This window comes from Trichoderma camerunense, assembly GCF_050948025.1.
Source record: "Trichoderma camerunense strain CBS 138272 chromosome Unknown V8C40scaffold_11, whole genome shotgun sequence".
NCBI lineage: Eukaryota > Fungi > Ascomycota > Sordariomycetes > Hypocreales > Hypocreaceae > Trichoderma > Trichoderma camerunense.
In genome coordinates, this window is record NW_028145359.1 from 1,786 (window position 1) to 17,570 (window position 15,785).

General features: G+C 48.1%; 7 protein-coding genes across 7 annotated transcripts; 3 read left to right on the forward strand and 4 right to left on the reverse strand.

The window, feature by feature from the left end:
• Positions 1–253: 253 nt before the first annotated feature.
• On the reverse strand, positions 254–720 carry V8C40DRAFT_279929 (pectate lyase superfamily domain-containing protein; the record flags this gene model as incomplete). Its single annotated transcript, XM_083221315.1, has 1 exon — positions 254–720. The coding sequence occupies one exon, from the start codon at positions 718–720 to the stop codon at positions 304–306; it is 417 nt and encodes a 138-aa protein (XP_083071860.1). The 3' UTR covers positions 254–303.
• A 930-nt stretch (positions 721–1,650) lies between these two features.
• On the reverse strand, positions 1,651–2,724 carry V8C40DRAFT_247459 (uncharacterized protein). The gene has a single exon (XM_083216333.1). The coding sequence runs from the start codon at positions 2,682–2,684 to the stop codon at positions 1,740–1,742; it is 945 nt and encodes a 314-aa protein (XP_083071861.1). The 5' UTR covers positions 2,685–2,724; the 3' UTR covers positions 1,651–1,739.
• Positions 2,725–5,183: 2,459 nt separating this feature from the next.
• V8C40DRAFT_247461 (uncharacterized protein) lies at positions 5,184–8,101 on the reverse strand (the record flags this gene model as incomplete). The annotated part of the gene is made up of 3 exons (XM_083216334.1): positions 7,835–8,101; positions 7,243–7,739; positions 5,184–7,176 (listed from the first exon to the last, which is right to left on the reverse strand). Coding segments are annotated over exons 1-3 (2,456 nt in total), but the record flags the coding sequence as incomplete, so codon positions are not given.
• A 390-nt stretch (positions 8,102–8,491) lies between these two features.
• Positions 8,492–10,536, forward strand: V8C40DRAFT_31852 (uncharacterized protein). The gene is made up of 6 exons (XM_083222827.1): positions 8,492–9,075; positions 9,143–9,436; positions 9,523–9,727; positions 9,816–9,965; positions 10,032–10,115; positions 10,184–10,536. The coding sequence occupies exons 1-6, from the start codon at positions 8,794–8,796 to the stop codon at positions 10,426–10,428; spliced, it is 1,260 nt and encodes a 419-aa protein (XP_083071863.1). The 5' UTR covers positions 8,492–8,793; the 3' UTR covers positions 10,429–10,536.
• Positions 10,537–11,015: 479 nt separating this feature from the next.
• Positions 11,016–11,357, forward strand: V8C40DRAFT_266723 (uncharacterized protein; the record flags this gene model as incomplete). Its single annotated transcript, XM_083219782.1, has 1 exon — positions 11,016–11,357. The coding sequence occupies one exon, from the start codon at positions 11,016–11,018 to the stop codon at positions 11,355–11,357; it is 342 nt and encodes a 113-aa protein (XP_083071864.1).
• A 1,399-nt stretch (positions 11,358–12,756) lies between these two features.
• V8C40DRAFT_247464 (cupin domain-containing protein) lies at positions 12,757–14,031 on the forward strand. The gene has a single exon (XM_083216335.1). It carries the CDS (start codon positions 13,426–13,428, stop codon positions 13,927–13,929), a length of 504 nt encoding a protein of 167 aa, XP_083071865.1. The 5' UTR covers positions 12,757–13,425; the 3' UTR covers positions 13,930–14,031.
• A 4-nt stretch (positions 14,032–14,035) lies between these two features.
• Positions 14,036–15,569, reverse strand: V8C40DRAFT_266725 (uncharacterized protein; the record flags this gene model as incomplete). Its single annotated transcript, XM_083219783.1, has 3 exons — positions 14,036–14,800; positions 14,854–14,988; positions 15,048–15,569. The coding sequence occupies 3 exons, from the start codon at positions 15,567–15,569 to the stop codon at positions 14,036–14,038; spliced, it is 1,422 nt and encodes a 473-aa protein (XP_083071866.1).
• Between the last annotated feature and the right edge of the window lie 216 nt (positions 15,570–15,785).

A 15,785-nucleotide genomic window follows, 5' to 3' on the forward strand; every position in this document is an offset into this window, starting at 1 on the left:
CTTGCAACCCGCTGCCTTTGGCACTGCCCACGCAAATATGTGAATCTGAGGCAAGAAGTATTGTCAGTGGCCTGGTAATCTCCTCTGTACGGATTTGGGAATGGCATCGTCACAATGCAGCCTTACCCTATATTCCAGCCGACCCAGTGGCCGACTGGCGAATATTCCACTCGACTATTACTGCTCCTGCAGTACCTCCCGAAGTTGCAGACACAGTAAATAGCATGTCTTGAACTTCCAGTATTCCAACGTCTCCGCGCTTGCCAAGTTCAACCGCTACGCGAGGATGTGCCTGGTCCCATATTATGGCCATGGGGCCATAATATGGGACCAGGCCTGACCAATGATACGAGAGCCTCCTGGTACATGAAGAGTGCTTGTTATGACATAGCCTCCATGGGGGAAATAGACAATTAATGATGTATTGGCAGCGCCGTCTAGGATAGCATTGAGCGCCGCTGTATCGTCTGTGACTCCGTCGCCCTTGGCTCCGAGCTGCTTCGCGTTCATGACTTTATTGGTTGGTACGCTGTAGTACGTCGGCCTCCTCTTTGTAAAGAGATTTAGCTTCATGTTCTGGTTTGTTACTCCGAGGAGGCTGGTTGGACGTGTCATGGCTGGGATGTTGGCGCCGTTGACAAATTTACTCGGGCCAGTGGCATTGTGGATTTGACCGAAGCCCCAGCTGTCAACGAGGACTTGATTGCCGCCGGCAAGCATTGTGGTTCCGCGAACTTTGTCTTAGACTGCCTTTTGAAGATTGAAGAAGCCGACATTTTAAAGTAAGAACGATGTCGAGTTTTCTGCAGCCAACGATGTCACAATTCCATTGGGAGTATTGGCGATTATTGTGTCAACCAGCACCAGCGAGCCAACCCCCGGACCAGTGCTATGGCCACCTCCAGCCTATCGAACGGTTAGAAACATACACAATCTAGAGACGTGTGAGCATGGCTGGGCAATCTCTGACAATAGTAAGTCCGGTAGCGCAGCTTTCAATGACAAAGTCCTGCATTGTCCAAGCCCAGTCCCAGTGGATCTGGAGTGCAGTATTACATTGCACGAAAATCAAGTGACTAGTCGTAAACTGCTGGTTACCCATATAGGCCCTACAGAGGTCAGCCATGTGAAGCCAGCTTGCTTCACATAACATATAGGTAATATCAAGGTATCATACCCAAAGTTGCCTCCAACGAATGTGAGATCAGCGAGGAAACCTCCTGAGCCATTCTCTATGTAAATTCCCTGACATCTCACGTTATCCTCTGTAAGTCAAGAAGAAAATAATTGTTCTGTGAATATACCTGCTGAGTGTTCCCTGGTGTGTTTAAGTTGAATAGCATATAAAATGTGACATTTTCGATTGATATTCCTTGCGCAACCTGTCACAAACTTAAGATTTGATCCCCTTATAACGCGGTGGTTAAACATAATTGATGCCACAAGGAATAGTATTACCTCTCCAGCTGGAATTTAAATCAGGAGTTATAGGGCCTCGATTCGCACCGAGGCTTAAAATGCAGCGGTCAATACCCAGAGGTTCCTTGATGATATATGAATCCTTTGTTTCTATAGTAATCCTACAGCGTCGGATACATTAGCCGTAATAGAATTCACAGGAACTAATGAAACTAATAGAATGCAAGCAGCTAACAAACAATCGATTTCTATGATTTTAAGAGCGTATATACTATTTCCTTTTCTCCTGGCATCATGATGCTCCACTACACGCTTCAGAATCAAGCCACTGTATTCGAAGATGCAGCACGAGATGCCCGTCTAATTTCATTACACATGGGTCCTATTGTATTCCACCATCGCACAGTGTCCCAGTTGTTCTTGTCTTCTTCTACCAGACGTTGCCAGTGGGTGGTAAGGTAGCCCAAAGCACTCCGGAAGAAAAAGAAACGTAATGAATGCAGTCGGATGCGAATCCACGGAGGGAATTCTTGCACATCCACCTCCTCCCTGTCGATGGCGGTTTCTCGATCTAGGATCCATACCCAATTATCGCGGAGAATCTGTTCCGCTTCCTGGCTTTCAGGGCTTGATTCGGGAAGCGGCACCACTGGCGGAGTGTCTGCTGGAAGCCCCTCGAGCATTTCAAGGACTCTTCCATCAATTATCAAGCAAGTCTCATAGCGCGTGTTTCTCCGGCGGTCCTCTTCGTCTTGCGGGCCGGTGTTGATGTCGAAAGACTCTACTCTGGCGGCGAAGTCTCGGCCAATGGGACTGAAGTCCTCGCTGCCTTCTGGCTCGGTAATGATTTCTTGGGCGTCTGGGTATTCTTCGACCACCTCGTTCCACATTCGCGCTGCGACTTCATCTGTAACATCAGGTTCACCAGCCGCTGGCATATATTCTGGGTGGTGCTCCCAGCTGCCTCCCTCTTCGTCGCTGTTGTAACGCGAGATCCTAGCCTCCCATCTAAGCCATTTCTCAAGGCGTTTCAGTCCCTCAGAAAAACGGGCATCGGTCCCGTCGCCGAAGGTGGCACGGTAAATGAAGAATCCCCATCCATATGGGACGCGAGGGTCGAATTCTTCCGGTTTGAGAGCTTCCAGGTCCCGCCGAATAGGCCTGTGCTTTTCAATAGATGATTTTGTGGGATTGTCTGGATATACGGGGTCGATGAGGTCCCGTGAAATGGGCTCAAAAATTGGCTGTATCGGTGATGATGACATGTTCAAAGAGTCGGAACCATGGAGAGTTTGCCAAACTATGATTCGCAATCAACTACACGGGAAACGAGGTGGAAACGAGGGGGCATATAAATACGCTTATTTTCTAGCTTGGCTGAAATTACTCCCACTAGTTCATGCATAAAAAGCGGACCAAGACGGGCTGTTGATGTTGGTTCCTCACCGGGTTCCATACGCTAGTTGAGTGCAAGGAAGCTTTTTGCTGGCTTGTTATTGGTGCTGTTTACTTTTGCCAGTCGATGGCATGGAACTTTTGCTGAGATGAATACTTTTCTGAAGACAAGATGCAACATGTATACGAAGCACCCATGCTTTGTACTTACGATAGTAAGAGATTGTGACGTGGTTTATTATCAGGTTCACCGGTGGTAATGCATATATCATATGAGCGTAATGACAAAGTCTAAATTCAGATATGAATTGCGATATCAAAAAGAACCTGTAAAGCCAGCATTATACTATACACCGTTTCTGAACTTCTCTCCTGCCCTCCGCACCTCTATCCACATACTGTGACATTCGGTGATTTCCTCTCTTTTCGAGTTCAACACCTCGCCCAGCTTTTTGTCAAGCTTAGAGTCGTCCTCAATGTCATCATGGAGGTACTGTAGCTCTTGCGATAGGTACTCGTTGTCTGTTACAAGTCTGGATGCGGCCTCTGCAGATTATGTCGTTAGCTACTCTAAACTAGACGAGGAGGAAAGTTCTTGTATAACGTATATGCGGCTTTATAGTATTATTACTTACTGTTGACATCCTCAATAGCTGTTGCAACCTCTAGGGAATGCTCGCAAAGATCGTGCATATTGTTTTGGAGTGTTTTGATGCTCCCTAATAGAACCGTTTTCGTCAGCTTCAAGGAATGAACCGCTTATTGGACGAATGGGAAAAACTTTACCGTCTGCTTCGGAAAACTTTTGCTTCTGTTGTTTGCTTTCATCGGAGAGCTCGTAATATCGTCTTTCCAAGTCTTTAAGATCCCTCTCAATCATTTCTCGACTGCGGAGACAATCGTTTTCAATGTTGGATGTGCTTGCTAAAGCATTGTTTATGCCTTTCATAACTGTAATGCGATTTGAGTTAGCTATCGCTCCTTGGATATGGGTTTTCTTTATTATCTTACAGCTCCAGAGAGGTGTATCTTCTGAGGGGGCTTTTTTATACTGACGGTCCAGGTCAGTGGCTTTCTGACTCAGAGCTGCCATTTCATTCTCCATTTCCTTAATTTTCGCCCCAACTCTCATCTGCCACTCTTCGTCTGACATTTTGGCTCTTTCCCAGTGTTCAGTGAGCCGTTTGACCTCTCCATAGTTTCCGCTTGTGTTGACTTTGAACTGGGACGCTTTTAGCACACGCATTCATCTGCTTGCCTGACTCTTCCATCTTTCAAGTTGCTAGCTGAATTTGGCACCGCTGGCGCACAATGATCGGAGGAGATGCACTCACTTCTTGGATATGCGGGTTCATTGTATCGCTCTGTTCCGAAAGATTACTCGCGTCTCGGCTCAAGTCTTGAAGCCGATCAAGTAGCTCTACCAGGGCACTTCTTGGATCCTGGGTGCCATTCTGGGCTAGCGCATCTAGGCGAACTTCAAGAAGTTTTATTGCCGACTCCGCAACTAAAACAAGATGCTCGCCTACGCCTGGTTAATAAGTCGTGATCCAAGAAACCATGGTTAGGTGTATACTCGCCAATTTGTGGCAAGTCGTGAAGAGCGACCTGTTTGAACTCATTACAATTTTGGTGTATCTTAACGAAGACTTCAAGAGCGAACTGTGAAGCGTAATGTTAAATTGGGAGAACGCACAGCAACTAATCGTGACGATTCTGCTTACATCGTACACGGCTGGATCCCTCTCAAGAAAGATCTGAAGCGCCCCTCGATTGAACCGATTCTCAAAATCTGGTGAGTTTCCAGGAAGGCTAGTACCGTCAATTATGGCCTGTCTAAGAATTGTGAAGGACCTAGGATTAAGTTGAATGCTCATGGTCCCGTTTTCGGCATCCTTGAGAAGGAATGATCCCGTATTTGGAATTTGTAGTACAGTGTCCATGTTTCAGGATGCGGACGAATACCCCTGTGTGATAGATGAATACTTGATTGCTAAACGGTCAAGAAATAATGAAGATAATGTCGAAGAGATGCAAACAGAAAGGCGGGCTTTATACCTGGATTAAACCAGGGGTGAGTGGCAAAGTCTCAAAATCAAGATCGAGCGGCAGCCCCGTCTACTCACAATAGTCCAAATGCATGTGGTACTAGGCACAAGCTGAAAGATCAGACTATTGACATGCAATATTTTAAACTATCTATAGGCTGCATATGACTGCAGACGGGGGAAATACGCGAGGATCTGGCCGTTGGTGCTGGCCGCCACAAATTTTCACTGTGTGATCCTGTTCTAACTCAAGAATTGTTAGGCAATGGGATAGTTCGTTTTAAATAATTAGGAGTAGAGAACAACTCTTTTGATATAATCCGAGGATTGGAATATTGACTGTTTTAGTCATAGTTATAGGAGTACGATTATTCATGACCTGGTTCAATTCATACGGCTCCACAAACTAATCAAATAAGAGGTTAAAACTACCTGACCTATACCGCTGCCTATACTTCGTGTCTACTCATATTTATAGCTCACATCACAAACCAATTCTACTTCTACTCCGGTTAGGCTGCTTGTGTCTATCTCATCAGTGGACAATCCCCCTCTTGCCAGGCTGACCGTCCAGTTCGTAAAAGGAGTTTGTGCCGTATAATCCTGAGCCAGGCCGCTGTCACCGTCACAGGTGATTTGATCGCCGCGAGATGGATCAACCTCGTAAAGAATTGTACGGGCATCTCCGGTAAACGAGTACGTCGCTGACGCCGTGGGCTTGTCACGCGGAGGTGCAAGATCCATGAAGCGGCCAGTGGTCTGCAGAGCGAGACGAAGACACCTGCTGCTAGCCGTGGTCTTGATTCCATGCAGATGGACACGCACACGCATAAGTCTAACCCGGAAGAAGCCGTCAAAGGTTGGGTGCGTGGCGGGAATGGAAAATTGAAACCGGCCATCTTGCCCCAATTCTTGAGCTACGCTAGACAGATTCATGCCCAAAGCCTCGTGGCCAAGCACGAACGACTTCCGTTGTATTGATGCCTTGGAGCCGAATGCCGAAATGGCGCTCTGGAGACGTGCTGCATCTGCAAAATAATCCACGACTGGCTTGACGGGAGACAACTTGACAGGAGGGTGCGGATCAAGTGTGTGGTAGTTGTAAGCGTTGACGTACGAGTTGAAGTCAACGTAAACAAGAGCTCTGACGGAGAGAAGACGGTCAAACATTGCCATTTTGAGCACGCTGACCAGTTCATTGTTCTCCGTAAATCGTTTTATCATGGCCTCGATAGCCGGACGGCTCTGCGTTTGCTGCCGGAGGCGCAATCGTACCGTAGCCAGCTCGTCACCACGAACGACGACATTGACCCGAGATTGCAGATATGTCTTGCCGTGGACGACAAGCGAGCGCAGCGCGAACAGATACTTATCCTGGTTTGGAATCCCCAGGTTCTGAAACTGGCTCTCCAGCAGGCCAACCTGAATATCAAAGATATCCCACTGCGCCGTTGCGTTGAGAGCATCGAGCTTCATGTCCCCTTCCTTGAGCGCGTTGGGAAGATCGAGGGCTGCCTGAGCAGTCTCGATAGCAGCAAACATTGCCTTGATAGCGGTGAGGAGCTCACCAAGTTTTGCAAGGATTGGTTCGAGCTTTTCATATATCTCCTTGATCTTGGCAACAATCTCCTTGATCTTCGCAATAGCCTGAGCAGCCTTGGAGGCAGTTCCAACAAGGCTGGCTCCCGCAACTGCAACCGCTGGAGCAGCCGCACCTGCAGTAGCAACAGTAGCTGCTATGGCTACACCTACTTCGATGAGGCCCATCAAGATACCTTTAGCTGCTGCAATCTTCTGATCCTTCTCCCAGCTGATCACGTCTCCTTCGAACTGCTTGCTGGCTTCGTTTACTTGCTTTTGCGTCTTCTGAAATTGCTTCTCAGCGTATGAATGCGCCTGCACAGCTTCATCATAGCGCTTCTGCGCCAGACCGGAAAGGAAGCCGTATTCTTCCAGGGCCATATCGCTCTTCCGGAGGAGATCAGCAGCCAGGTAGACCCAGCTTGTCGCGCTCCGCTCCTCAGACGTATACTCCCGAAAGCTATCCTCAAATGCCTTTGCGGCCAAGAGGCGAGACTTGAGAATCTGCTTGGAGGCATAAATGTTGAGGGAGGGCACGCTGGAGATCATGCCAGAACTGTCATCCGACGCGATGCTATTGCGGAGTGATTGGGCTTGGCTGCCCAAGAGAGAGCCCCCGACTGTTCTTGTAGCCGCACAAATCCAGTTCAAAATTGACAATGATAGTTTGGGGTTCTGATAAACCATTGCAGCAGCCATGAGATACTGGAAATTCAGTAGACGCGGAAAATTGCTAGAGAAAAGTCAATGTTAGTGGCTGAATGCAAGTGAGAACAGGGGACATGAAAAGGTCACTTACTCCGTGGTAAAAGGAATGCTTTTGAGTGAACCATCCTCATTGATGAGATTCATCCAATTCTCACATTGCATTTCCATCTCAGGCCCAGTGGGCATCACCTCCTCTTTTATTCCTGCTATTCCCGTGCCGCTTGAGGTATACGAGATACCGAACGCGCCATCGGGAATGGACACGGTCTTTTGATCCTTCTGGTCCATATCCCCAACAAACTCGACGCGGAAGTGCTCAGGCAAGGTTTGAGCATTGATCAACAGGCGTGAACCTCGGTTCAAGCGCATCCGAATCGCAGGGCCAGATTCCGCTGCCGAGAACAGAATCTGACGCGCGAATATGTTGCAAAAGAAAGTATTTTTGCCCATGATAGGGATTGTCTCGGCGATGATGAGAGTGTCGCAATAGAGCGATATGCGTCGTGGAGGAGTTGTCTGACCCTTACTGGCAGCGGCGAGATGCTGTAGAACTTGGTCCATGTAGAGGACCGGTGCTCTGTAGTATCCCTAGCAATATAGGTCAATACCTGGGTATTCATGATGGATACGCAAACTTGCTAGATGTAGCAATGAGAGCGCTATAAGATTTGATCTTTACTTACATTGAATTTTGTGATATCGTAGTACTGGAAGCGTATGATCTCTTGTGCCAGCGTCTTCTCTTGGAGCGTCAAGCTCTCGAAAGCAAAGGTGGCTGCATTCTCGATGTCCATGTTGAAGTATGCCAAAAAGAATAGCAATGATTGTAGAGAATAGAGTGCAAACTACCATGTCATGTTGCGAGCATTGTAGATACGCGGAGCATTTCAGCCTTTTATGACACAAGTTAGCATAAACCGGAGCCTGTGGCATTCGTAGGGGCAATATCTCGTCCATAACGGGATAACGAAGTGGCAACCAACAATTGGTCAAAAAAGGCGGAGGCGGAGCCAAGGCATATTGTTCCTAAAGCTCAGCTGAAAATATTGGTCCGGCGGCTGCATGAGATCTATCCAGGCCCAGAGCTCGTTTAGCTGTTTTCTTACGCGGTATTTGACATGGATTAAGCGGCATCGCACCGCTAGTTGTACAACTAGGCCGGCATATCTCACGAGTCCAGTCCACTTTCAGCTACGGACAAGGGAGCGGCCCGCGTTGATCCACTCAATAACCCAAAAAGCCAGCCAGCCACTGAGGCCAATAAATTCGTTTGTTGCATCTCAAAAAAGTCAAGATATACACTATAGCCAGTAGTTCATATTTACCGAATGCGCAGGAGACGGCACATTGCAGCTGAAGCGATATAGTCTTCAATAGTATAATGCAGGACCCCTAGAAGATTGGCCACTTTCAGAGAAACTTGCCGTTCGACTATTGATCTCTTCCGCCTGTATGATCATATGATGTATAGTCTACTCAACAGAAGACATGTCACCTTTTTACGAAAACCAGCTCTTCTGAGAGCTATATAAGGTATATTATACGACACAATATTCTGGATTTGAACAAAGCAACAGAGCCCACGATACTCATAGAACCCTGACTGATCTATACCACTTTATCACCGCTGCCCATTGTCACCATGTCTATAACTACCACTGAAACGTTGCAAGATGAACAGCTCAAGGGTCCCAATGATGCTGCCAAGATCTTCCTCCTTGGTGGTGACCCCCAAGAGAGTGTGGAGAAGTTGGATCCCAGCGACCCTGCAGTAACTTTTATCTTGAACTCTGATGATTTCATCAATCTTCAGAAGTATATTCGTGCCTGCACAGCACTTCCATCCACCGAGTCGCTGTTTGAGGCCGAATACTCTCGCGAGAACTTGAAAAAGTTCTTCGCAGAGGATGACACTCTCTACAATGTAAACTAGCAACGTTCACCCCGCAAGTATTGTGGATAGGTTATTGACTCTGGGTTCGTGTTTTTAGTTCATGAAGGAAGTCCTGCCTAGGATGCACAAGAGAGCCAACGACTTTCAGATCAACACTATTGAGCCTATGATCACTCTTGGAGGTCGCATCGGTAACTTTGCCAAGGACTCTGGAAGATTTATGGATAGGCTTGTCAAGAATCTTGAAGTCATGGGTCAGCCAGGAATGGTCAAGGGAGTTTCTCAGTTTGACGCAGCAAAATACGATGCGGAAAAGACACTCGATCGCCTAACTGACCATGCCAAAAAGGTTGAAGTTGAGTGTAAGGAGATGTTCGACAAGCTCACTGCGGTAAGTGGAATAAAAGAGTGCCCCTGGAAGGCTGAGGCACCCAATGGAGACTCTGAATATAAATACGGTCTAATGCATGAGTTTAGTTCAAAGTCGACACGGAAACCCAAGATCTTAAAGATATTACTGAAATATCTAGACGCCTCAAGAAGATCATACCTAATGATGAGGCTAAGAAAAGCAAGGTCCAGAAGCTGCTCGACGATGCAAAGCGCCTCGTTGACGAAGCAAAGAACATGCTTGATGATGAGGTGCGAAAGGCTCGAGAGCAAGGCAAGGCAAAGTGGTACCGTAAGTATCCATTGAATCTACACACGAAGAATCGAGCCGCATTTGTTGCAGATGCTACTGGTTTCAAGTTGCTAATATTATAGAAAAGACTTTATCCCAGTAGTGGGCACGATCATCTTGATCATCGACATTGTCAAACACAAAGGTTTGATCAACAGTCTTCGAGAACTGAACGACAGATATGAGCTGGCAAAGAAGAAGGGAGACAATGCCATAGAGTCTATCACCGCAGCTTCTCGTAAGTACACGCCTATGGTAACTTTGCTTGATGGTAATTCGGACACTGACTTGTACTTGACTATAGATCAGCTCGATTCGCTGATGAGTGAGGTCCAAGGCGTGACAGATACTATCGACAACGCCATCGCATCAGTGGACAAGATGCAGAGTAAGTCTCTTCTTCAGAGTTCAATATCCATACGCCCTGCCCACGCAAAAGCTAAATTCGTTCTACAGAGACATTTAATAGCCTTCAAGTTATGTTCCAGGATATCAAGGAAAAACTCGAGTACACGACGAGCGATCTCGGCGATGAGAACATCAAGAGCTTCGAATTTCAAATAGAGGATCTCCGAGATGCTGCAGTGACCTGGAAGCGTGTCTATATTCTTGCTCAGGTCTTTCAGAGCACTGGCCTGGTCAAAGATGCAAAGGATGCGCCCGTACAAGTAGGGCCGATAGCAGAGAAAGAGTCAGGCTAGTGCAAGAGAAAGGGATTGCGATTGGAGAATATTGCAGTGTAGAGCCAGTTACTCAATTTTTTTAGTTATTCAGAAATGAGCTGACTATTTATAAATATTCAAATACACACACAGCTTGGTACTTTTTATGAAGAGAATTATTGGCAAAGTAGGCTCCTACAGTTGCGGATACCAACTGAATATGAGATTTCAGAAAGGTTAGCTCATGGAGAGATTGTTGGCACCTTACTTTTTTGGGATGCCGCTCTCTCCCATTGGCTCATACCCATCACATCTACAAGATATGAGGCCAGCTGCAACCCAACTGTGGAGAAATAGCGGTCTATTTCTATCATCAAGGGAAGCTATTTAGAAAAGAGGCAAAGGAAGAAGAAAGAAAGCAACAGAAGACATCGTCTTCATAGCAAACGGACTACGGGCAGTCGCGGCTTGCAACATGAGGAGGATCACGTGGGCACGTGATTCCCAACACCAACCAATTTGTCTGCCCCTTGGTAACCGAGATTGCGGTCTTATAGACACCAACTGCACCAACCTGCTGAGCCCCCTGGATAATCAACAAGTAGAAGCGATGCTCAGCCAACGCCATGGACATCATGGACATCATGGACATCATGTACATCAGGGCGCTTGAGGAGTGGAGTGATTGGTTCATGTGGAAGCAAGACGTCACGACCGCACTCATATGCCAAGGCTGGGGATTCCTCTTGAAAAGAGACACAAAGCCGCCTAGAAAGGACAGTGTCGAAGCTTGGGAAGACTGCCAAAGACAAGCCGTCGCCATCGTCCGCAGCAGCCTTGGTGATTCACACCTTGATCGTGTGAAAGGCATGACGACCGTATTGGAAATAGTGGACGCGATCGACACGTGGTTTCAAGCCTATAAACCACAGCCTTCCTTGTTCTTTCCCATGAATATGAAAGCTTGACACTCGAGGGCTGTACCAACGTAGCGGATTACGTTGAAAAACTCCTAACAGTACGAAGAAAAATTGAGCAACTAGACGAAAGTTGCAGGATTGGCGAAGCACAGTTTATAAACAGGTTCCTCACAGGCCTTGGCAGAAATTACGAAACCTTCCTCGTCATTTTTAATATGAACCACAGCTTGGTTCCTGAATACAAAGATGGCAAGATTATCAAACGCCGCGTCACCTTCGGTGAGGCAGTCGAAGCCGCTCAGCTACATGAATCGATACATAAATCACGACAAGCAAAACTCGGTGTCATTTCCATGCGCTCCCGAGAGACCTGCTCAAATTGCCACAAACCAGGCCATCAACAAGAAGGGTGCTGGTTCCTACACCCAGAATTACGAACAGAAGCAGCAAAGCGCCGCCGGCGAAGAATGCAGACAAGAATGCAGACAAGAACATTCTAGAAAATGGAGCTCCAAAACATGGCAGCAAATTCTATCGCCCCCAAAAAAAAGCCCTGATTACTATAATGGGAGACATAAGACTGGGCAGAAGCCGTCGGGGGCGGCTTGGCATGCGAGAATGGCGACACGATGTCGATTCCTGGTCTCTTGAGGTCAGTGGCGAGCTGAGCTTTCTCCGCTAGCTTCGATTCGACGTCGTTTGTTGTGCACACGACAAGAGCCACGGTCTATACGCAAGCCCGTACAAGTACCTTTTTGAGAGCTTGCAAGGGTGATCTTGCCAATGGCCTGTGACGCTCAAGGCCTCCAGTGGATCAAAGATGCTTATGCTGGCAAAGGAAAGCCAACAAATACTGCACCAGGAATTATCTACATGATGTGTGGTGCAAATCAACACAGCAGTGTCAGTGTATCGGATGTCATGAGCCCGGCGATTGCATTGGACCACATTGCATGACCATTTGGCCTTTTGACTCAAAACGGGATGGGTTGCCAAACATGGTCCGCGATGAAGGGGCTTGGGTCATGTTTGACGGGACACCCTATGCGCATTTGCACGTTTGTGGAAATCCATAGGCGGGCAAGGAATATGATTCCGAGACAAATAAGGCGAACTGGGACTTGAGATATCTTACGAGATAGTGGTCAATTAACAAGCCTGATTTTTGGTCCCAAAGCCGCATTGTGTGTTCAAGGAAGGGGTTGGACCAGACGAATTGATTCAAACAAGGACGGTCGAGGAGCAGTAAGCATTCCTCACAAGGTCCTTGAAAACTTGCCATAATTTGGAGATTGCTACTAGAGACTCCAGAAGAATATTATTAGCCATCCTTTTTTATTAGTTAGCTTGCTTTAATAGCGCTTGTTACACTACATACCTAGACAAGACGCTTGATGACGTATCCCTTAAATTGTTGCACTGACCTGTCGCTGAGACGGAACTGTCAGATGATGTTGACAGGTTGTGTCGCCTTTCGTATCCTGTCCATCATCATCCAAGGCATTACATATCGGAGGTATAAAGGACCCGCAACAAACCAGAGGTTCTAAACTGATTATCTTTCTGTAAGTTGCAAAGGTACTTGGAACGCTAGTGCATCCTTCGCCCGTCCTTCGATCCTTCGTCCAACTTTCCGCCTGCGGTTAGCGGCGCGAGCTTTGGACGCTACACCGTCTAATCTCGTCCAAGCTGCCATATCCAGAAGGGACTGCGAACACGGCCGCGAGCTTTATTTTCGAGCTTTACTGTCGATAGACTAGAGAACACGCGGGATTTGGCATGATGGACAGATATGTCGTCTATATAAGTGAGCTGAATTCCCTACAAGACAAGTATTTTTGGTTCAGCACCAGTTCTCTCCGCGACCCCAGCAAGCCAGCCGGTACTCAATCTCAGTACATCAATGTTTGATCCTGTGATATCATTGCCATCTAAATATTCCTGATTCAACTCAAGAAACGCTGGGAAAGCCAATTGCTTGGGACATTCAATCTCGCTGCCTATCCGATAGCTCAAGTCTGCCCAGTAACAGGCCAACGCAGCCAAGATTGGTTCAAGAGCCGTCATTATACGCCCACTTTCAACCCCTTCAAGCCCTTCAACCAGCATTTTCGCCATGTCATCCCCCAACTCCAACCCTCGCATCGTCACCACGACGCACGACGCAACAGGAACCGCCATTTTTGGTTCCGACGGTGAAGTCCCATTGTTCCATCCCATGGGACCGACGGGCTCATCGTTTGCCGTATTCGACGTGCGCAACTCGGTGCCCATCAACAACTCGGAGCCTGCACAAAGCTACCCAAACATGATCCCACGATGTCCGCCAAACGGCGCCATATTCTGCATCAGCAACATCGCGCCTCACTTCACCGTGCCGATGCACCGGACGCTGACCCTAGACTACGGCGTCGTGGTTAGCGGCGAGATCGTCATGAAGCTCGATAGCGGGGAGGAGAGAACTGTCAAGGCGGGAGAGTTCCTTATCCAAGGGGGTGTAAACCACCAGTGGATTAATAGGACGGATGAGATATGCCGGATTTGCTTTGTGACACTAAGTGCGGACAAGGTCAAGTTGGCGGATGGGACAAAGCTTGATGAGATTGCCGTCAAGAGATGATATGTCAGAAGATGGTTGCATATCGGGTCATGCTTGAGGTTGGCCTTTGTTTGTACCTAGTTGAGCATGCGTACGTCCGTATTCAAATAGAATCGACTTGGGTAGATTATATGATGCTTTTGTCGCCCAGAAGATCTTTCATTCCGGTACATTCGCGAATCCTCTCATACACCCTCTGCGCGCGCTCTTTCTGATCTATGCTTGTCGCAGACGTTTCCGCCTTGATAGTACGAGTTGGCCATAGAAGCAGATACCCGCCAATGGCGCGGCACCGAGGCAGGCCATCGTTGCTAGAATGAAGCCGACCCATATGATCAACACTCCCAAGGGACTGGGGAACGGTGGCGAGGAACTCGTCGGCCAGCCATTGAATCGTCAAAACGCACTCTGTAATGGTAGTGTTCAGTGTCTGCTCATCAACATCTTCTAGATCTGGGGCCTCCAGAGCGGCTGTGGAGCACTGTAGTACTTGTTGTAGGAAGATGATGCGCGCTGCCCTGTGATAGTTCCACTCGTAGGCCATCCACACATCCGGATGCAGCTGAATAGTTTCTGTGATGTCATGAGCTGCTGAAGAAAGATCTGGCCGTTCCGCGACGACTATGTTGGTAAAAGACCACTGTGATGTCTGCCGCCAACTGACGGCTTCCTGGTCCGACGAATGCAACTCCTTGATCATGTCGACAACGGTCGATGCCGGTAGCCCACCTGCAGTAATAAGGCTTAACAAGGTCCGCGCCCGCTTACATGTCTCGAGGATGTCGTCGGCATTCTTCTCGAGGCGGACCGAGGGCTCGTTATCATTTAACCCCTTGAGCAAGTCTGACGTCTCGGGGATTTGTGGCATGTGATATGCCAGTCGCTGCTTTTGCTTCGCGGGGTTAGCGAACGAAAGCGACCAAGGGAGCAGTTTTGAGGCCTTACAATTCGATGGTGTGCAAGTCGAAAGAGACTCCAGCCTCGCGCGTTGTAGACTAGATCACTACCACGTAGGCGAAGCAGTTGCGCCATTCCTTGGACGTGCGATCCTTTGCTGACTTGGTTCGGAGTATATAATGTCTGCAAACATCAGCAAAGTCTGCAAGTATATGTATCGCAAATCGTATGCGTGTGCCTACCTCAAATATATCCAGCACAACCACGGTCATGAGATCATAATCATCCGGCTCTTTGCCTGATGCAGCGAGCGACTCTCCAAGCGCCCCAAGTGCCATGCCATAACATTGCAGAGCCTTGCTTGCAAGCGCGTCGCTCTCTTTGTTTTGTGAGATGGCATCTGCATATGCTGCCGCCTGCACAGCCCAGCGAAGAGCGTATCGGCCTTGGATGTTGACCTCTTTAAACATGCAAGGCAAATGCTCCAGGAAGCCAGGAGAAGACGTCTGATTGCAAGGATACAGGACATATTTATCTATGAATTGGTCTACAGCCTGGTCTTCGAGGGGCGGCTGGAATCGCGCTGGCGATTCCTTCAGCCACGGCCGAGGATTGCGTATCGTGATGCCCGAAGCTTCCTCCGGGGCGAGTGACGATGAGAAAGAAGCTGATGGTCGAGAAGCCAAGCTCAAATTGTTGGCTGATCTGCTTCGTTTCCGAGGAGAAGATTGCGAGGAATCTCTGTGACTTGGCGGAGTTGCCATTTGCATTTGCACTGCGCGTGAGTGTTCAATCACCTTTTCCGTCTCGTTGCGGAATATGCGAGACGATTCATCTCGGTATCCCTCACAAATCTCGTTGCGGTGGATGCAGCGCTGGCAAGACGGCCGACCCTCATCGCAGCGGACGCGGCGCTGCCGGCAGCGCAGACATCCACGACTAAGATGTCCCATTTGTATCAACTCGATGGTCGGAAGATG